The sequence below is a fragment of the Calidris pugnax genome, unplaced genomic scaffold (assembly GCF_001431845.1).
Source record: "Calidris pugnax isolate Ruff unplaced genomic scaffold, ASM143184v1 scaffold44, whole genome shotgun sequence".
In the NCBI taxonomy this organism is placed as follows: domain Eukaryota; kingdom Metazoa; phylum Chordata; class Aves; order Charadriiformes; family Scolopacidae; genus Calidris; species Calidris pugnax.
Window position 1 is genome coordinate 4368292 of NW_015094506.1, and position 22366 is coordinate 4390657.

General features: G+C 47.4%; 1 protein-coding gene across 8 annotated transcripts in view; it reads left to right on the plus strand.

Annotated features, from left to right (window-relative positions):
- The window catches only part of CACNA1I (calcium channel, voltage-dependent, T type, alpha 1I subunit), a 179077-nt gene that overhangs the window by 132954 nt on the left and 23757 nt on the right, over positions 1-22366 (plus strand). For all 8 annotated transcript variants that reach the window (XM_014964117.1, XM_014964118.1, XM_014964125.1 and 5 more), the window contains 14 exons: positions 7653-7804; positions 8415-8600; positions 9283-9400; positions 9691-9846; positions 10286-10376; positions 12317-12519; positions 13705-14121; positions 15040-15140; positions 16176-16299; positions 17271-17339; positions 18297-18481; positions 18820-18946; positions 20045-20170; positions 20638-20727. In XM_014964117.1, coding sequence (XP_014819603.1) covers positions 7653-7804; positions 8415-8600; positions 9283-9400; positions 9691-9846; positions 10286-10376; positions 12317-12519; positions 13705-14121; positions 15040-15140; positions 16176-16299; positions 17271-17339; positions 18297-18481; positions 18820-18946; positions 20045-20170; positions 20638-20727 — 2145 coding nt within the window. The remainder of the gene's footprint in view (positions 1-7652; positions 7805-8414; positions 8601-9282; positions 9401-9690; positions 9847-10285; positions 10377-12316; positions 12520-13704; positions 14122-15039; positions 15141-16175; positions 16300-17270; positions 17340-18296; positions 18482-18819; positions 18947-20044; positions 20171-20637; positions 20728-22366) is intronic.

Sequence of the window (22366 nt, forward strand, 5' to 3'; positions counted from 1 at the left end):
CAGACATAGACAGCAGGTGTGGGCATAGGTTTGACTTTCATGTCAATACTTTTGCAGGCAGCTCTGAGTCAGCAGTGGACTTTGTCCTAATGACAGACTTGTGAGATGGAGAAGGATTGTGTGCCCTCATTTTATAGCTGGGAAACAGAGGCTGTGTCTACTTTGTGATGCCAGCTTCAGAGGGTGTTAAGCACGCCCATGACCTTGCATCTGCATTGCTGGCTGGTAACTCTGCTGCACTTCATGTTGTAGGACCATGGACCGGTTCAAGGCCAGATTGGATGGGGCTTTGAGTAACCTGGTCAAGTGCGGAGGTGTCCTTGACCACGGCAGGGGGTTTGGAAGTAGATGACCTTTAAGGTCCCTTCCAACCCAAACCATTCTATGATTCCATGGTGTACATCCATGTCTCAGATCTGTGCTGCCAGACTGAATGTGACCATCATTCTCTCCACATGTCTGCTGGAACACTACTGAGATGCTGACTGCATTGAAGCTTTGGTGCCAAGGTGAAGCCTAGTCCTGAACACAGTCTCAGGCAGCAGAAGGCAGTGAGTCTGGTTCAAGCAAGGCACTCAGATTTGTCCTGTGCTGTATTAGGACAGAGGTATCTTGAGACCCAGAATATCTTAAATTCCCTGTTTGAGGCAACACAGTGTCTGAGCCAGTATTTGAACCCCCAGATGTCTGGATCCCACCCACGTACCAAGCATTAGACCATTTTTCAAAGCCCAGCTAGTTTCTGATACAAGGATGGGAAACCTTAATTTGATCTCAGAATGCAAAACTGCACTGGATGCTTCAGTACCAGAAAAATACTGGCAGGAGCTCAGAGCAGATGAGAATGAAGAAGAGGCTGGAGGGGTTGACTCATGAAAATAGATAAAAAAGAGCGATGTATTTATCACGTAGCAGAGAGATGACTAAGGGTTGAAGCCCAGGACAATATGAAAACTGCCCACTGATGTTTTAAAGATGTGAGCACCAAGCAGGGAGAGCCATTGTTCATTTTGGTTTATTGGAGACAGCATGAATTAAGAGTTTAGCAGAAGAATATTTGAGCTGGAGGTAGAGAATTCACTCTCGTGTTCTGGCTATTGTGTGTGCAGATTTAAGCCCTTCTAGGCTGCCTCTGCTGTGTTTGTACAGCCCGCAGCAGAGCGGGAGCTGCCTGCAGCCTTAGGGTTTCTATTAGCAGGTTATTAATGACACGTCCTTAAACTTATGCTATCACTTTTTATCCCTAAGTAGCTAGGAAAAGCTTATGACCCTGCATGCTGTTTCTACTAGAAAGATATGTCAGCTAAATTGATCATAACTGAAAAATGTGGTGCAGCCTGTTTATTTAAAATGTGTATACTGATTCCTGTTTCCCTGGCATAAGAAGATTAAAAAAAAAATATTCAGACCATACCATGAATTCCAGGTCTTTTTTAGTCAGCAGTTAACTCAAAAGCCGATAGGCCTTTGCACATTCCTTTGTTCTCTTACAGTTTTCCTCAAGCTATACTAACAGTACATCTCAGACTGATGCTTCGTCACCTCCTTTTCTCTCCTTCCTTTCTCTTTTTCCTGTTGTTTTTTCCTTCCAGAAACATCAGTTTTTACAGAATTATATCCAAGCCCACAGAATGATATCTCTGCCCACAGAGATCTGTGATTAGCAGGGTGACGCCATCCTATGACTGAAGTAGCTTATGTTACTTCAGCTACTTCGTCATACAAATCTCTCCTGGCCTGGAGCTAACGTGTAGAGAGACCTCTCGAGCTTTTATTTTCTGGTGCATTCGAGATCACAAACCCAGCCACTCTGTGGGGACATATCTGACTGGGCAAAAGGACGTGTGAAGGTGTCACAGGTTTCAGGGGTCCTGGGAGGAGCTGGTGGCACGTCCATCAGCTCCTTACTGCTTCGCTTGCTCATGGACTATACCCAGGTGAGCTGGCCTGCTGACCAAAGCACCTACCAACCACCAGGTTAAGGGGTGAGAGACTATAGGAACCAGGCACAAGGTTCAGGCTCAGAAACACAGGAACATTGGGGACAGAGCCCATGTGCAAGTCCTGCCTTTGATTCCTGAGCCTTGACGAACAGAAAAAAACCCAGGAATTAAAATGATCTGTGACAATTCAGGGATTTAGTATTCACAATGTTTTTCTGCCAGGAGACTTAACTTCAGCAATTCAAACCCATTTACTTGGATCCAAATCACCTTGGAATTTGGCTTTGTTTAGCTTATCCATCCAGTCCCCTGTCCTGTCCTGTTTGTGTGGCCCAGGCAGCTTGCCATCTCCTTATACATTTCTTGTGAAGGGAATCAACTCATTTTGGGACAAACTGCACTGCTATGAGTCATTTTTAATCCGTAAGTTTATCACAATTATCTCTTGCAAGTAGATAAGTTTATTTAAATCCATCAGTGTGCATTATACCATGTAATATCCTCAGCATTAGGTCTTCAGATATTCCTGGGACGTTGCACAAGCCAAAATCCATCATTTCAAGCTTTGTCCTGCTTGAAATAGTTTTTGCAGTTTTTCAGATCTGCTTCTCTTGGAAATGCCTATTTTTAAAATCCAGGGTAGAAAATCAAGATATTAGATACTTGTGGCTGTCCAGAAGTATCTTTTAAAGAGGATTACTTTTTTTAATATTCACAGAGGATCCGGTGCTGCTTGCTTTTCTCCCTTATTCAGCATGAGGATGAAAGGCTGGTCCTGGCTGAATGTCCTGGGCTGCCTTTTTCATATATTTCTTGAATGGCCTGTTGAATGGCCTGGACTCAAGCTTCTTTGCCATTAGCAGCCAATGAGAAAATTGCTGAGTAACTTTGATTTATCTTCTCCAGTATCTACTTATATTATTCCTTCATACATCAGATCAATACTTAATGAGATCTGTCTTGTGTGGATCAGGAGGCGATCCCTTGTTTCCTAACTAGACCAGCCCTGTGGATCAGTAGCTTCATATCCTTTAGCCTGCACGATTTCCGTTTATACCAGCATTTATTGCATCCACTAGTTCATATTTTACAGTTATTGCTTCTCTTTTTACTATTTGCTGCTTGTCAGAAACATTCAGCAAATGTCCAAGCCAGCTCATCATACTGACATTTAGTAAATGATGGAACAGTTTCCCTGGGGTGTTAGAGGAAACCACATTACTTCAGCCTTGTAAAACTAGGGTATAACAAAACATCACGAAACCCTGCATTGGTTGTGGGGTGGTGATTAGAGTAAGTAAAAGCTAGTTGCTATGTTCCATGACTGATTTCTGTGACTCTTGTGAATATTGTCAAGTGACTTTGAAATGGTGAGTAAAAATGGACAGGCTGGAGAGACCTCTGTATGGAATATTTCTCTCTTATGCTCTTAGAGGCAGTGATGTTGCAGGTACGGTTGGTAGGGCTGGGTGCATAGATCACATCAATTACTTTTCAGTTTCTAGACAGTTGCTAATTTATTCTTGGTTAGGAGAAACTCCTCCTGCAGAGGCTTCATGGTGGTCTGCATATTCTTAAGCTTTCCTGTAGTGCAGAAGTTTCTGGCTGCTGTCAGATAATGGACTAATTATGTTTTCAGTCCAATCTGAGATAAGAACACCAACGCTAGTGAATAAGAAACTGAAAAGGAGAAAAAAGCTGAGCAGCTGCCCTCTGTTGCCCCAGGTCTAGCTTCTGATCACTGGGCAGGAGCCCTGAAGTAGACCTCAATCATGGACTTCGCACTCAGTATTTGATCTGCACTGGCAGGGACGAAGGACTTAGTGCCATGAAGATCTGAATTAGGTAGTTTCATGAATTTGGAAAGAGATCCATATTCAGAGCAGGTGAACCAGTCAGGTTAAAACATTGGCTGTGGGCATGCTCTGCTCCCTGGGATCTTTCTCGCCTTCAAGATGCTCTTCTCACCCCAATACTCAGCTCCCACAGTTTTATCCAAGTTTCTCTCCTGCTGTGATGGGTAAATGACTCTATCCTGGCTTGGCAATATGGACAGACTTCTCTTGTGGGGAGATTTCTGGTGTTCCCTGTTTCTACTTGAGCTAAAATAGTCCTGAGTTCAGTCCTTCCCTGGTAGGCACTTCAATTTAGAGTTTCTAGGTAAAGCTGGGGGTCTGGGAGGAGGAAGCCTTGCTAACGGTTTTGATGATAAATGCCTGAGTGCTGTCTGTGGGAGCCTGGGGATCTCTCACAGCTGTGACATCCCCTGTTGTGTTGGGGATCCTGTGCATTGGTAGGAAGAAAAGGAGAGAGAACCACTTTTTCCCCGTTTGCTTGCCCCTTTCATCAAGTTCACACTTGAGAGAGACCCCAGCACCAACCATGCCCCAGCCACTAGCCCTGCCCACTGTCATTCATGGCCATGCTGCCCCACATGCAAGGGCATCACCGCACAGGACACGGCCCCTGGTGGCCCCCACCCCGCAGCCCTGGCTGATGGCTCTTTGTACTCTGCCGAATTATCTGTATCTCCAGAAACAGCTGCCAGGCAGGATCTGCCTTTAGCCAGTGAGGTTGCTGTCTTGGGCTGCTCCAGCTGGATCTGCTGTTTTTCTCCTCTTTTTCCTGAGTTCATTCCCTTTTGTGTTGTTCTTCCTTGCTCAGCCTTTACATCTTCCCTACTCCATTTATTAAAATCTCTCCTTCTCTACTCTTGTGGGTGCCAGCGAGTTTATTTTACTGTTTTTTTCAGCTTTGTTTTCTAATTCCTCTCGCTGCCTTTCTCGCTGCTCATCTCTCCTCCTTTTCCCTGCCCAGTCTTTCCTGCCCCTCTCTCTAGGAAGGATGCTTTGCTGGGGCTGATTGATGGCCCATTAGAAAAAGATTAACAGGTGGAGGCTTGACTAGAGAAACAGATGTCAGGGAGGGAAGGAGAGACGGGGGAACAGGTGACCTTTTCCACAAGCGAGATGCAGGCATGGCTTTTCAAACATCAATTGCTCCCTACGACAGCACAAGAGAGAACGTGTGGACAGCAGAGAGGAGGATAATCCACCATCATAGCCTGTCGCTTTTATACATTGCTCATTCTCACTGACATAATCATTTGATTCAGGCTGAAATTGGCATATGGACCTCATGTTCCCGGCAAGTGTCATTACTGCCTGGCTCTCCATGAAGCGATCTTCATCTCTACCTTCCCATGTGCACTTGCTCGTTCTTTCTCTCTCTTCACTCTTATCTCCCATCCTCTCCCCCTCATTTCCAGGATGGTTTTGTTATTCAAATGTAATTATGGATGGAAATTGAGCCATCTCCCTTTTTTAGATGTTAAAGAAATGGACTATTTCAATAAAAATTTGCAACGAAGAGTGCAAGAAATTAGCAAATGGCACGGGAAGCCATACATGTGAGGAGCAGTTTCCAGTCCATTTGCTCACCTGGGAGGATCTGGGCCCCTGGGAGTCCCAGAGCAGGGGTTAAAGCAGCCCCCAGCTTCAGGGGAAGGGTCAGACCCAGAACTGTGTTTCACTTCCCCTTCCACTAGCTGAATAAGTAATAGGCACAGCCAATACAAAGGCTGCCCTTCAGAAAAACAGCAATTTTGCAGTCTTCAGGGAGATACTATGACTCTCCTTCCTAGTGCACACTAATACTGAGTTCATGATAAAAATATTGACTCTGACCTGCAGGGACTCACTTTTTTATTTCCACAGTGCCAGGAGTGTCTGTCCTCTCTTGCCCTGAACAACAGGTTTTTGCAGTTTTCGTGTTCCCTTCCATTTTATGTGGTGCTTAAAAGGGCATCCTGGTGGCCAGGTATAGCTCAGACCAACGTGAAGGAAGAGGGGAGTCTTCAGCTACCTTTTTGGCACAGGTATCCAAACAGTGAGAGCAGTACTGCCCGCTGCCACAGAGCCTGGGTCAGGCTCACCTCAAAGGCTTGGAGCTGGGGCTCAGAGGTGCAGTATGTTAAATATCAAAAATGTAACCTTGTCTGAGATGTGACATACCTGCTTCAAGGTAAACATGGAAATTTGGGCCAGAGGAGCCCTGCCCTGAAGAAGTGCCTTGGAGCTGCTGTGCCTCATCCCTCCGCTTGGGAAGGCGGCACACCTTCATCTGGAGCAGGTCCTCATCAGCTGCTGCTTGGGGAGGTGATGGCCAGCAGCATGCTACAGCCAGGTGAATTGCCCTAGCAGCCTCATGCAGTCTGAAGGCCATGTGTTGTCTAGCTTTGGCCTCAAGATGCAACCCATTACACTGGGAGGAAGTTTTTCTCTTACTTTGGGAACATTTTGTACCTTGCCATTGCCGTGGTAGTCTGCCTGGGCTATGTATGCGTGTGTCTGCGTATGCACAAACGTGGGCAGGCTTGCACGAGTGTTACCCCTCGTGTATCTGGCCCTGTTCGAGACATCAGCCCTTGCTGTTTGGCCTAGTGCAGTCCTAGTCCCTGGATGAGAGGTGCTTTGAGCAGATGAGTCCATCCCAAATTCAGTGCAGGGAATGCCTGCGTTTCACAGGGGATGGCGAGATCCTGGCATCCCTCATCGATGACATCAGTGCAGCCTCTGTCTGTGAAGCAACATTTCATAATTTCTGAGGAAACAGTCTAGACCCTTTTCTGACCTTGTCAGAGAAGTTTCCAAGGCTGCACACGCTGAAGAAGTCATTAATTCAGAAAACAAAAGGAGGAGTAATTTAATTTGCTCAGACTTGTTTCACTGATAGAGTCATTAAAACACTTTCTCTCATATGCACAAACACATCGGTCTCTGCAGGAGAAGGCTATACCACACAGCCTGAAAGATGTGCCAGAGTTTCAACAGAAAAAAGAAATGCCTCAGGCAGGGTCAGATTGCCTTTTTCTTTTTTTTTTTTTTTTTCTTTCTTTCAACACAGTCATCTTGTGTCATCCCTGGAGGTTCTCACCTTGTGCATCTGCCTTTCTCTTCTTGCTGTTCATTTTTCTCTTCTTCTCACCCTGTCCTACCCTTCCTGTCCCCTACAGGTAGGTGTTAGCAGTGTGCCCCATCTCGCTGTTGTCTTATTTATCCAGGCTGATATTTGCTCAGGTAATTATTGAGACCACTCTGAGGACAGAGGTATGAGAAAAGATTGCTGGAGGAAGGCCAGGAAACCAATGCATATCAAGGATTTGGTGTGGAGCTGGGGAAAGAAAAATGAGGAATGGAAAGAATAGAGGGGAAAGAGGCAGAGAATTGCAGTGTGGTTTAGAGGAAGATGGGGAACTGCTTACTTATCATTCAAGTGTTTTCAGAATTTCAGCAAAAAATTGTGCCAGCTACATGTGGAAACCTCAGACGAAGAAATCCTTGAAGAAAGAGGTTGACCACAGATCAGTCACTTCTGTCCTGCTTCAAAAAAACCCCCAAGTTATTAGCACAAAATAAAGCATCCTTTAGCTGGGTGACCAGGGTCTGGAATGGGATGTGGGAGACACTTGGTCAGTCTTGGCTGTGTGAATGGCTGTGGGGCTCCTGACCACCTCTAGTAAAAGAATGTATTAGGGTTGTAGTCTATGATGAAGGTAGTAAATGTGCAAAGGAATTGGAGTGCAAGTGGCTCTATCCAGCTCCACTCTAGTCTCTCTATAAAGCCTGTCCCCTGGGAATGGCAGCATTTTATTTCCCATAATTTCAGGGCTCTTTCAGTTCTGACTCTCTGAATTTGCCTTTTCTCTAGCCAGAGGAATTGACCAACATCTTGGAGATCAGCAACGTTGTCTTTACAAGCATGTTTGCCCTGGAGATGATCCTGAAACTTGCTGCTTTTGGTCTCTTTGATTACCTCCGCAATCCCTACAACATCTTTGACAGTATCATCGTCATCATCAGGTGACAAGGGCCTTGGGGATCAACTGAAATACACATAGAAAAGAGAGCTTGCATTCTCTGCCTTTTCCGAAAGAATTTAGCAGCTATATTAGGGGAAGCTGGGCTGATGCACAAGGCCAAAGATTGGGAGACCATGATGTCTCTTCCCAACAATTGGCAACCATAGGCAAGCTGTGTAGCATTTCTGCTCCTCCATCCTCTCCTCTGTAGAATGGAGGCAATTTCAATTGCCTTGTAAGCCAACAAGAAATATTAGCTGTGAAGTATTTTAAAAATGCACAAATTAAGAATGCTACAAAGGTTTAATGTGTGATAGAAGAACTTACCTTGCTGGAATGTAATGCTGCAATCCTTTCCTCATTCCTGTCACATTTAGTGTTGCTGTGTTCATGTTCTTAAGGGAGAAATGCAGCTTTCTATACATGAGTATAAGCCTATAGTATATACTTCTAATTATATCTTACTCAAACAGATTTTTATCTCTGACCCCTTTATATTTGCTGCCAATGCAGAGGTGAAAATTTGGGTTAGCATTGTTGTTTCTCTCTGCTGTTCATTCACTCGTCTTTCATTTTGTCCCTTGTACTCCCTGTACCTCTCTGGGCCATAGCATCTGGGAGATCATCGGCCAGTCAGATGGGGGCCTCTCTGTGTTGAGGACTTTCCGTCTCCTGCGCGTGCTGAAGCTGGTGCGTTTCATGCCTGCGCTGCGCCGCCAGCTCGTGGTGCTGATGAAGACTATGGACAACGTAGCCACCTTCTGCATGCTTCTCATGCTCTTCATCTTTATATTCAGGTGAGGAGGCAGTTACTTGCCTCCCGTTGTTTTGGAGAGGCACTGAATGACAGCAACTTCAGAGCAAGATTGCATGACTCGTCTTGCCCATTGCTCTAGGCTCAGGCAACACTGACAAACATTTATTTGTTCATAAGGGCTGAGGTTACCACTGCCCTAAATTGGGTTCAGCAGCTGAAGATTTGGCCTGGACGGGGTGGAGAAATACTGCCACCAAATGCGCACGTTGAGCATAATGTCCCATTGCAGGATAGACGAAGTCTCTTGCTAATCAATGCTGGCTGCAGAAACAGTTCAATCTAGAGGGTGACTGGCAGAAGGGTGGCAGGAAACAACCAAGAAAGTTTGTAAGTGCATTCCATGGACACAATAGTAGGGAAATGAAGAAAAATGAGAGCTAACAAGAATGATGGAAAGAGCAGATCTGAAAGACAGGTTGGAGGGAATATATGAGCTCTGAGGCAGTACAGATGGAATGCAAGGTTTTTTGATGAGCTCTCTGGGTGCAATACATAGCTCCTTGTTCATGGATAGGTCCCAGTGATCTGGCTGTGTTGTTCTATCCTTCACTCTTGTGGTGTTACATGAGATTGTTGGGAGGAAAAGAGAATGACTGTGATGAGCTCATTGTGGTGACAGAGATATATACATTTGATACCACCTCCACTTCTTGCCCCAACAGCATCCTGGGAATGCACATCTTTGGTTGCAAGTTCAGCCTCAGGACAGACACAGGAGATACAGTTCCTGACCGGAAGAATTTTGACTCCCTGCTGTGGGCCATCGTCACCGTCTTCCAGGTGAGCCCACTTTACTCTCTATGGGTAGGCCAGGGAGAAGTGAAGAGGATCAGGTGCGTTTTCATAGAATCATAGAATCATGTCCTCATGATCGCTCTTGTTTCTTCTTCTCAGCTAACGTTATCAGAGCAGTACCACAGCTGGACAGTGACAGTGGGCAGTGGGTGTGTGGTTACGGGGAAGTTAAGGGGCCTGATGTGCCCCTGATGTGTATCCTTTCCATGTCCTTTTCTGAGAATCCCCTTCTTGTCCTTCCTTCATGTTTATGAGGCATCTGCTCCTGGTTGCAGATCCTAACCCAGGAGGACTGGAATGTTGTGCTCTATAATGGCATGGCCTCCACCTCACCATGGGCATCCCTCTACTTTGTGGCTCTCATGACGTTTGGCAATTATGTGCTCTTCAATCTGCTGGTGGCTATTCTTGTGGAGGGGTTCCAGGCTGAGGTAAGTTGCCACCAAAGCTTCATCAGGAGGAGGAATAGAGGTGCTTAAAAGGGGACCATTAAGACAACTTGAGAGTACTGGGGTGGAGGACTCCCAAAGTATCATATCGCTGTCATTTCCCTTGTTAAGTTGAGGGTGGGCTTCATTAAAAAAATTCTTAAAACGACAGTGTTAATCTCTGCAAGGAATGAGACAAGTCCTCTGGAAGGGAGATCAAAATTTCCATCCTGTGCAACAGAACCTACCCTGCTAGGGTGAGTCCTTTGCCCCTCCAAAAGCAATAATACAGTCCATCAGTCATCCCAGGTCACACAAGACTCTTTCCAGTGAGTAAATCCTGGCTTCCAAGGAGGATTTTACAGTTCTTCAGCAATGAAAGACAAAAGCAAATGGTCTTTTCTGTTTATGAGTTCCCAACTTCTAAATTTGTGTGTTCCAGGGTGATGCCAACCGATCATACTCAGATGAAGATCAGAGTTCTTCAAACATGGAGGAGTTAGATCAGTTCCAAGAGGTCCAGGAAGGCTCAGGTACAGTAGATCAAACAGCATCATGTGCTTATGTCCTATTGCTGTTTAGTGAGAAATCTGAAAGCAGGTTCTGCAGAAAATTCAACCCTATCTCCAAGAACTTACCGGTTTTCATTTTGAACTTATCCTTGTTTGCGCTGTTATCTGTTGAAAAACAGAGCTGTGTTGGCATCCTGAGGAATGTGATAGCTCAGGAGAGTGACCTACAGAACAGCAACTAGGACTGAGAAGTGAGACTTTCTCTGCTTTAGCTTCACAGGCATCAACCATTTCAGGAATGTCATATTCAAATCTGGGACCCATATTTGTGTAGGGGATACCAACACATTAAAAAGGACTCAGACAAATCTGGAAGTCTTGCCTCAGAGCGAGAGGCTAATGAAGCTTAGAGAAACCAGAGAAGTGACTTGATCACCCACTCCGTAAGTGCCAACCATAAGGAGACATTTCTGATGGTAGATGGCTCTTTAATTGAGCAGAAAAAAAACCATAATGAGATTGTAAAGGTTGGAAGCAGAAGCTAGACAAATTCAGACTGAAAATAAGCCACATATTTTTAAGGAAAGATAATTAACCGTTGGAACAGTCTGCCTACAAACGGCTGGGTAAGGTCTCCACCCCTCAAAGTCTTTCCTTGAAGACTGCAAGTCTTTCTGCAAGAGGTATTATACTTCAGACAGGACTTGGTGGCAGGGAGCAGCAAGAGTAGCTTGCTCCACAATGGATAGCAAGCCAAGAGCTGAGGGGAAGGCCAAGGCAAGAGGGCAGGGACCATGCCAACAAAGACACCGTACTTGCACAAGGTGAGCAGAGCAGAGTCAGGAAACGGTTCTGTGACCACCAGGAAAGTCCACAGTGGTGAGCTAGGTCTGACACTGACCCAGTCAGCAAGAAGAGATCAGGATCAGCAAGCTGCAAAGATGGGCACAAGCATACTCACAGTGTAACACAGACAAGGACCATAGGCACAGGTTTGACCTTAAATGCAGCTCCCGCAGCAGGGAGCAGCAGCTCCAATATTGGCTTGTCACAACTCTTACCTTGCAACTTAGGTGTTTTTCACAGCAGTCTGATCCTGGGTTACATGGTGCACCATATCAGAGCTTACCTTGAATGTAGGCAGCCAAATCCCTAGGAGGGCAGATGGGGAAGAGGTTACAGAGCCTGTTGGTGCACTCATGGCCATGATGCTGTGTGAGGTGAGGATATGTGACCTTCATTATGTAATGTCAAGAAATAATAATGATTGCTCCAGTCCTTTCAGGTGTTAAAAGCCACTACCCTATCTTCTCCATCCATCTTGACAAATGCTGATAGTTGTCTACAGCCATACCTGTGGACATACCCTTCTAACATACCCTTCAAAGGTGTCCTGGATCTTCAAGGTCCATGATCAGTCATTTGAAGAGGCCCAGTGTAGTAGGATAGACTAGGATGAAGAGTATGATTGCAGGAATTTAAAGGTGACCGCAATGCATGGACGGCAGTGGGTCTTCTCACATCTTAAATCTCTTCCCCAGTGTCTCAGTCTAACTGCTTTAAATAGCCAGTCTGACTATTTAGTCGGCAGTATTTGTTCAGACCTGTAGATGCAGGTGTCTGTTCTTGGCATGTAGAAGCGCACTCTCCTCCCCTTTGCTGCCAGGGATCAGCTTCTTGCTCTGCTGGTCAGCCTGAGTCTGCTCATCCGGTGGCTCCAAGGAGAGCTGCCCTCAGTTTTTGGGACTGAAGAGAATACTTCAAAGTCTTCCCAGCTTGCATTGCTTTTGCCACAACAGCCTAAATCAGAAGGAATTCATGTTGATTGATGCTAAACAGCTAATATTCTGTTATCTGCTGCTAACATGCTATACAGCTTAGACATTGAAACAGTCACTGTATAGTGAGGAACCCACCTTCTCCTTTTGTCTTTCTTCTTTTTTCTACATTGTTCCACCCAGATCCCAAGCTCTGTGCAATTCCTGTGACACCTAATGGACACTTGGACCCATCCTTGCCCTCTTCCAACCCTCCTATGGCTGCTGGGGGGGTCACCAACTCTTCAAGGAACTCCTTGCAGCCTGATCAGATCCGTGTTCCTGTTGGCTCCCGGAAGAGCAGTGTGATGTCCCTGGGGAGAATGACCTATGACCAGCGGTCCTTGGTGAGTAGGAATGTTTGTTGTACCTGTCTTTGGAAGTCTGAGCACTCTGTTGTCTTTCTGCCATCATCTGGGGGTTGCTGTGGAGGATTGTGCTGCTGCTGTAGGCTTCTAACACAACCATGTTGCCTGTCTTTAGGAAGCCAGGTCAGTTCACACTATTTATCTAAATTTCCAGATTATTGACATCTATTTCCAGGTTATTGATCTATATTCCATTGAGTGTGGGATTCAGCTCTATTATATTCTTCTGGTGGGAGAGAGGGAACACCAAGGAGACAGAGTCTGCCTCTTAGAGTGAAATATGTGTTGTCCTCTTGCCCTTTCCTTGTTTTCCTAGAGCACAGGACACAAAATGATGCCCTAAATTAAGAGCATAGGAATATCTGGCTGATGTCACAGCTGCCAAGTCCCATAACAGATGGGTTTTCTGGAAGATTTCATAACAATGAAGAGAGAAGTCTTGACTTGGAGCTCCCCATAGCAGATCCTGCTGCCCCTTAGCACTTCCCCAAGCACTGCTGGCTGTCCAGCCAATGCATCTCAGACCTGTCCACTTTGTAACATCGTTCTTGTGGGCTTTCTACCCACTGACACACACAGCTCTGGGGGAGTGCTTTGGTGCTAAAAGGGTTTGTGCCCTTTTTACTTCTAAACAGGGAGAGCTGGCAGCCACATACTACGTGATAAGTTGCTGATGTGGTTGGAATAGACTGTAACCAACAAGCCTCTTTCTTTCATTTCTTCCTTTTACTAAGACTGTACTCAAAGACGGTGTGTCAGATTATCCATCACCCTGTACCTTGCGTTATCCTTTACCCCAGGGCAACATAAAAAGCTGCCAATCAGATTTTTTGAGAGCTTTATTCTTGCTTCGTGCTGGTGTAAGTAACAACATCAGGCACCTGGCCTTTGGCTTTATCATTTACCTTTCCCTGTAACTGCTTTGCACACAGATGGTGCTATAAAGTAATCACAGCCAACACTGTTTCTAACTCATTATCAATTTATTGTCAGATTTACAGAGATAGCTGCTATGTTCCCAATATGCAACTTCCTCAACGGCTGAAAAATGGCAACCTCCTGCCTTAGGGGCCCAGGGAGAAGTCTGTGATCTGAAATAGGATGGGATCGCATGCTCCCTCCTTGTGCCCGGAGTCACTGAGTCCCCATCCCGCTCTCTTACAGTCCAGCTCCCGCAGTTCCCACTATGGTGCCTGGAGCCGCAGCGGGGCCTGGGGCAGCCGTCGTTCCAGCTGGAACAGCCTGGCCCGGGGACACAGCCTGAAGCACAAACCTCCCTCCGCCGAGCACGAATCCCTCCTGTCTGGGGAGAGGCACAGGGCCGCAGATGGGGAGTCGGATGGGACGAGAAGGGTGTTTCATCATCGCCGGACACTTTCCCTGGACAACAAAGGCTCCTGTGACCTGCTGGAGTTGGCCTCCGTCCCACCCGGCCACAGAGTGGCCCGTAAGCTGGGAGCAGCATCGGGGGCCAGTGAGCATCAAGACTGCAACGGCAAAATGCCCAGTATTGCCAAGGAGATCTTCCCAAAGATGAACGACCGCAAGGAACGGGGAGAGGATGATGAAGAGATAGATTATGTGAGTACTTGGTGCAGGAAACCTGGGGTTACACACCACGGTGCTGTGAGAAACCCCAAATCCATCATCAAGTTTCAGTCTCCCTGCCACGTGGATGGAAGAGCTTGCAGAGGTGCTTTAAGTACAGCTGGGAGACAACGTTGAACACAGATGGGACCTTCTAGTCCCAGACAAGCTCAATCCACATTGTTAGGCTGCCTGCAAAGCAGTCGTACAGGTGGAAGGTGGGAGGAAGGCAGATGTGAGGCATGTGCATGGTCATCCGGGGGCTGTTATTTCAGATGAGTGCAGCAAGTGATTTCTGCAGGATAGGAAAGGTTAGGCTGTGTGAGCAGCCGTAGCTTTCCATGGGGAAAAGCTATTCCATAGGTCAGAGCAAGAAGCTCAGGCACAAGTGACAAGGCAAGGAAGTTTTGCAGTGCCAGCCTGCGAGACCGCAATGCCCAATCTCTGAGCAGATCAAAGGGTGGAAAAAGTAGAGGCAGGGTCAGTAGAAACTTGAACAGACATATATGCTATATGAAATTAAACTACTTCCAAGCTCAAGTGCCAACACAAGGCCCTCCTGTCCTTTCATCTAACTGAAGTAGAGAGGAAACACTGACCTCATGTAACAGCCACTCCAACAGCTCTGAGAAGGCATCATGGACAGCATCCTGCTCTAGGAAGACACCACCAGTTTTATTTGTAATGATCTGGGGAGGAAACCAGGCCCTAGCAAAGCAACTCCTACCTCCTTTTCAGTAGCTTGTTGGTCTTTGAGTCTGTTTCCTTGTTTGGAGGCTTAAAGAAAGGCAGGTAGTGCACCTGGTGAACTGCAGGTAGTGGTGTTTTGGGGTCAGATGTGAAAGGAAGAACGCCTCTCTCAGGTAAGTGGGAAAGTAGCCAGTGGCACGTGTTTCTGCTGTGTCCTTCCAGAGCCTGTGCTTTCGCATCCGGAAGATGATGGAAGTCTATAAGCCAGACTGGTGTGAGCTACGGGAAGACTGGTCCATATATCTCTTCTCTCCACAAAACAGGTTCGTGTAGTTTTTCGCATGAGAGGGTTGAGAAGATGGCACAGATTCTGATGCCGTGCTACATCCCTGAGCTGCATGTTAGGTTGCAACTTCAAACTTAGCAGGTGGGAATGTGTTTCGTCTCCTCTGTCTCCCCTTCTACTGCCAAACAAAATTTCTCTTCCTTGATTCTGGAGATGAAAGGAAAGATGAGAATCCTAAATAGCTATTGTGATTTTCCCTCCCTTTGGAGCATCCTATTTTCTTTTGTGTAATCATAAATATTTATAGCAAAGCAAGGCAGGGAATACTAACATTAACCCAAAAAGGAGAAGGAATGTATTATTAACGACTCCATAATACTGATATTTTCTCCCCTGGTACCAGAACAGTCTCTTCATTTCATTCTCAGTCCCAGTACCAACTTATCAGCAGTCATATCACACCTTTTAGGGAAAAGTTAGAATTCTTCTTGCCTGAAAAGAAATCTGGGATAAATCCTTCTTGCTAAGGGGGTCTTCCCGTCAGGAGAAAACCTCCATGTACCCCAGCCAACAGTATTCTCGCCCATGTGTGTTGCCCCTTGAAAAGAAGGGGGTTTCAATACAGTTCATGAGGGACAGCTCTTTACTGCACGTGACACCTGTGCTAACAGACACTGTGTCTTTCAAAGCAGACAGAAGTGTGGACCCCATGTCTGCCAACCTGCCTGCCTCTCCTAATTGCCCTAGGGTGGTACAAAGTATGAGTTTGAGAGGAAAGCTGAAAGTCACTACAGGGCAAGAGAGGAGCACAGACCCATAATGATTAGGAAACCACTCTGACACTGGGGTAATGGACGAAGATTCAGCTCCTTGATCTGCTCCAGGCTCCCTGTGTGACCATAGGCCACCCTGGAATATTTTCATGGCAAGGGACATTACTATCAGCGATAGGACAGCTGCTATGTCAGAGCTCAGTTTTGGCCAGACCTCTCAATTCTCTGTCCTCACAGCTCCTAATCTTGCTCTGCCCAAGGATTACTGGACTCCAGTGCTTACTGGAACTTTCTTGCAGGTTTCGCCTCCTCTGCCAAACCATCATTGCTCACAAACTCTTTGACTACGTTGTGCTGGCCTTCATCTTCCTGAACTGCATCACCATTGCCCTGGAGAGACCGCAGATTGAACACAGAAGCACAGTGAGCACCATTTCCTCCCACTTGCTTTTTAGCAAAACCTCTCTGACAGAGGTTTGTAAGTGTTCCTGGCACTGGTATGACCTCTGGAAGAACTTCCGCATTAAACACCAACTCCCACTCATCTATTCAAATGCCCAAGTATTCACATAGTGTTCTTCCCCTGCAGGGTCTTATAATGTGGCAACTCACTTTATAATACAGTAATCATAGTTTTCTCCCTCTTGAAAAGTAAGAGACTCCTCCAGACACCTGCAGTTAAGAGATGACAGGCAAAAGGGACAGGGCCTGGGAAATAAAAGATAGAAATAACTTCCATTCTGTAGGAATGGCATGTCATCATAGAATGATTTGGGTTGGAAGGGACCTTAAAGATCGTCTACTTCCAACCCCCTGCCATGGGCAGGGACCCCTCCCGCTAGACCAGGTTGCTCAAAGCCCCATCCAGCCTGGTTTTACATCATTCATGTATGCTGCTTTTGAGCTGTCTTGGAGATGGCTCAAGCTGGCAAGTGAAATGGCTTTTTCTGTATGTCTGCCTTAGCTGACCCCTAGACTCTACTGCACTTACACACAATCCAGTGGTCAGTGCTCAGCAGCCCTTCACGAAGGAGTCCCAGGTCAGTGCAGCAGGTCAGGACTGAGCAATACAGGCAGAACAGGGCAGGGAGTGCCTTGAAACCAGATTTGCAGAATGTATTGCAAATCCCATCAGCTGTGCTCTTGCAGAATTGAATAGGCTCCTGTCCCAGCTGTGGCACAGGCCTGAGCCAAGGCATATGAGCTGAAAGCTGCCCAGCACTGACCTTTGCCAGGGCCACCTCTATTATTTCCCCAACTTTCAAACCCTTCACAGGAAATCAAAAGATATCAAGTTCACCAGGGGGGCCTGACAGGGTAACAAGAAGAAATCAAGATACATTTAAGGCCTTTCTCTGTTGTTTTGGTTTTTTTTGTTTTTTTTTTTTTTCTAGGAGAGAATCTTTCTCACTGTGTCCAACTACATTTTCACAGCAATTTTTGTAGCTGAGATGACACTGAAGGTAAGTTACTGGAGGTGAACAGTTCAGAGCTTTTTCCCAGTGTCAGCAAAAGCATGATTCATATTTGCTCAGCACCCTTCTAAAATCTCTCCATCTTTTTAGTGTGCCAGTCCCTTCCTCTACCTTGGTAAAGGCAGATGCTGCCTGGGGTTGAGTCCCCTCTTGTCAGGCATAGAGGAGATGCTTATCCTAGACTTCAAATCCAAAGGGATCTAGTATCTGGGAGGAATAGCTGGCCTTCAGGTATGGATTTTGTCATGATGTCAAATGTCCATTCCTTTTCTCTTGGAACAAGAATGGGGAAATAGCAACAATACTAATAACATGCTCTTTATTGAGATAATTATTCAGTAAGTGTTTAAGTACTTTGTGACAATAGGGAAATCTTGTTCTTCCCCTCCTGAGATCGGGAAGGAGTCCCAAAACTGGGTAAAGACAGTCTCAAAACTGAACTTAAATCTTCTAAAATTCATACCTAAATTACAGCCACGATTTGCAGGGTGTTCAGCTCTCCCCAAGACTGGCAATGTCTGTAGGAACTGCTGGTGTTGAGAACTGCTCAGAATCGAACCACTTCCTTAGGAGCCAAAGTATGGGTTTTGGTGCTCAACTTTACCTCAATTTTATCTCTGGACTGGGAAACTCGACTCAGGTCTGTGGGATGGCAGGGAAAGTATTTCTGTGTGTTCCCTATGGTGTCCTCTTGCTCAGGGAGGCAGCAGAAAGGTGAGAAGTCACCGTGGCCTTGTTATTTCTGCAGTTATGTGCCACCACTTACCCCAAAGGCATTTTCCTTCATAGCCTTCCAGGTGAAAGGAAAAGATGACAAGGTGACACTTCAGTGCCATGTGGAGTTGATAACTGTTCCCTATCCTTCCCCTCTCTCCACAGCTGCCCTCTGCTAGGCAACATGGAGAGGAGCCATTTTAACCCCCTCTCCTCTCTCCTCTCTTGCAGGTGGTCTCTCTAGGCCTGTATTTTGGGGATCAGGCTTATCTCCGCAGCAGCTGGAACATCTTGGATGGCTTCTTGGTCTTTGTGTCTCTCATTGACATTGTGGTCTCGGTGGCCTCTGCTGGCGGTGCCAAAATCCTGGGGGTGCTGCGGGTCCTCCGGCTGCTGCGCACCTTACGTCCCCTCCGGTGAGAGCCCCATCAAGCCCTACTCAGCCCCCTCTTCCCACTGCTTCCCCCCAGGAAGGCTCCCAGGGTCAGATCCCACTGTGCCAGGCGAAGCGTGTTTTTTGACAAGTCATAAGCCACAGGGAGGTTCCCCTTAGCCATGTGGCTCTGGCCCTGGAGGTACCTCATCAGACAACCAACCCATGGGACAGAAGAGGCTTTTTGACCACCAGAGAGTGATCCCCACTGATGGGTCACTGCACAGGGAGAGAGGGGCCCACGACTGCTGAGAATGCTTAGCTTAGGCCAAACATCCCTGCCCTGTCCCTCTGTCACCCCTCCCCTTCCTTCCCTTCCAGAGTCATCAGCCGAGCCCCTGGCCTGAAGCTGGTAGTGGAGACGCTCATTTCTTCCCTCAAGCCCATAGGAAACATTGTCCTCATCTGCTGCGCTTTCTTCATCATCTTTGGTATCCTGGGTGTGCAGGTAGGTTGTTACCACCCATTAAACAGCCCCGGTGCCCTCACCCCTACCATGGGCCCTTGTACCCCCAGGTACTACAATGGGCACAGGGAACCAAGCAGAGCAGGAGGGACAGGCAAGCCAGGAAATTTTCTGCACCTGCCCTCCTCCATGAGCTGTCTCCTACCATAGTGTCCCCACAGCCTTTGGCAAGGGACAGCCAGGTGCTTGGTGAGTGCAGGCACTGCTGGATGTGCGAGACAGGAGTTAATGTTCACACCTGGCAAGAGCTGGGTCAGGGTTTGGGTCAGGGTTTGGGTCAGCACAATAGGCATAGCACAGGGCTTGTTGGTCACATCCGTGTCACACCACAAGGGCAACCAGCTCAGCGCCTGAACCCTGCCTCCAGTCAGCTCTGTTTCTCCCCCTCACTCCAAGCCCTAAATCCACCCACAACCTTCTCTTATTTTTTTATTTAATCCTCTTTATTTTTGGCTGTTGCATTGCAGAGGAGCAAGGGCGTGGGCGTTACTTCCATCTCGGGGAATGCGCTATACTTAGTCTGAGCTGATGCATCTGTACAAATGCACAATCCAGTACGTTCCATATGGGGAAAGGAGCCCTGGGCAGAAGAGCCACAGCAGTGCAGCGCAGCTCTGTGGAAAAAAATATCTGAGAGGCAGGGGATGTTTTTTCTGGTTCTTTACCCTCAGATGAGATCTTCTTTTCCCGTCAGCTTTCTCAGTTACTGGGAAGCAGGAAGGGGAGATTACTCTTGGGGACTGAGTAGAAGGGTTTTTTTGTCCTTTTGGGCCAGTGGCTCCAATTGCACCGCAAAAGGCTGCCCTAGAGGCTGTCAGATTGTAAGGGCTTCCAGTCAGTGCTGGCCTGGGACAATGGAGGAGGCTGAAAAGCTAGATGTGGGTTTACAGGGTGGCCCTGACTCCGTAGCAATGTCTGAGCCTGTGCTCTACATTGTGTTGGTGGCCCTCCCTACCTGTCATGCTCCGCATGGCTTGCAGCCCTGCAGCCCACCCACCATCTTGAGAGCTTTTGCACATCACAGGGAGCAAGGGAAACCCTGTGGGGAAAGAGGCTGATGGGGTCACTCCCCTCCTGCAGCTCTTCAAGGGCAAGTTCTACCACTGCCTGGGAGTCGACATCAGGAACATCACCAACCGGTCCGACTGCGTGGCTGCCAACTACAAGTGGGTGCACCACAAGTATAACTTTGACAACCTGGGACAGGTGAGTGTGCTCACAGCCCCTGTCTGTGATGGGAATCCAGCAGAGGGTTTGTCTCCTCCTATCCATGCCCCTCCCTGTGGCACAGATCCAGTGCTTGAAAAGGCCGGTCCTTGGGCCAGGAGGGACGGTTATTTGGCATGGGTACCCATGCAGAAGCTGCATCACTAGTGGGTTGGTATTAGGATGCAGGGGGAAGAAAAGTGGTGGCAGCAGAGAGCTTGATTTTCTTCATGCCATGAAGCACTTGTTCTTTACAACCTCTCTCCTCTGGTGGGCTTGGCTGCACATGGCTTCCTGTCCCCTCCTCCCTCTCCTCCACGGGGGAAGGACCAGATTTTGATGTGTGGAGTGACACAGGCAGGAAGAGTATTTCAATGCTGTGTGTGTTACGGCGTAAACCCACAATTTTTTTTTCCCAGCCTGCTGGATGCACCTGCTCCACATCTGCTTTGCTTTGTATGTTTTAGGCTCTGATGTCGCTCTTTGTTCTGGCTTCCAAGGATGGCTGGGTCAATATTATGTATAATGGACTAGATGCTGTAGCGGTTGACCAGCAGGTATGTAGAATTCCCTGTGGAAGGACCTTTGTCCCTTTCCTTGGGCTAGTAATGCAGAAACATGCTTTAACATTCTGTTTCAGACACCTCCCTCAAACCAAGATTCCCTTCCAGGGCCATTCTGAATCCTTGCTCACCTATTTCAAGGGGTCAGGGTCATGCCTGGTCTCTTCAGGGAGGTGGAGCTGTGGCTGTGCAGTGTGTGTCTGTAGTAATTCTCACTCTCTACTCAGTTTGGATCTCACAGCAGGCCTTTATCTATTTCTAATGATGGAGCAAAAATGCCATGTGCCTTTCTGGGCATGCTGGCTCCCTCCTGGCCCACAGATGGCTATTTTAATACCCTGTAAAGCAGGGACTGTTGGGCTGCTGCCCACTGCATCCATATTCCTCTACACTATCAATGACCTTGATAGTGTCCATTGTAGGCACCTGCCATGGGATGCAGTACCACAGGCTTGAACCTCAGGGATGATACTCTATTGACCTCTGAAGCTCTGCACAGGGTACACCACTGTTGGCTTTGCAGGCTTTTTGTTAGGAGACCCAGTGAAAGTCAGGGCCTCCTTTCTCTCCAAAGCTGGATGACATTTCTATTCTGGTCTCGTTGCCATTTTGGTGATGTGTAGATGTGACCTCTACTCACCCTCGAGCCAAAGATGTTCCTGGTGCCTGGACCACATACTGGTGTTGTATGTAGGCTAGAGAGGAACCTAATGAAGTTCACCAAAGGCAAGTGTAGGGTCCTGCACCTGGGAAGGAATAACCCCATGCACCAGTACAGGTTAGGGGCTGACCTGCTGGAAAGCAGCTCTGCGGAGAAAGACCTGGCAGTCCTGACAGGCAAGAAGTTGACCATGACCATCAATGTGCCCTTGTGGCTAAGAAGGGCAATGATATCCTGGGATGCATTAGAAACAGCGTAGCCAGCAGGTCAAGGAAGGTTATCCTCCCCCTCTACTCTGCCCTGTTGAGGCCACATCAGGAGTACTGTGTGTAGTTCTGGGCCCCCAGTTCAAGAAAGACAAGGAACTACTGGAGAGAGTCCAGCAGAGAGCTACGAAGATGATCAAGGGATGGGAGCGTCTATCTTATGAGGAAAGACTGAGAGATCTGTGTCTGTTTAGCCTGGAGAAGCCTGAGAGGGGATCTTATCAAAACTTATAAATATCTAAAGGGGAGGTGTCAAGAGGATGGGACAGACTCTTTTCAGTGGTGCCCAGTGACAGGACAAGGGGCAACGGGCACAGACTGAAACAGAGGAAGTTCCACCTGAACATGAGGAAAAACTTCTTTACTTTGAGGGTGGCAGAGCACTGGAACAGGCTGGCCAGAGAGGTTGTGGAGTCTCCTTCTCTGGAGATACTCAAACCCACCTGGACACATCCCCGTCCAGCTTCCTCTAGGTGAACCTGCTTTGGCAAGGGGGTTGGACTAGATGATCTCCAGAGGTCCCTTCCAACCCCTTCCATTCTGTGATTCTGTATTCAACCTGCAGCTGGGGTTTGCCTGAATTGTGGGTGACGCTGTGCAGGCGGGTGCTTGCCCTTGACTTCCAACTGCTCCATAACCACCAGCTGATGCTGAAATTCAGTCAGCCAATCACAAACTGCCTTGCCTGTAGTCCCAGCTCTTCCCA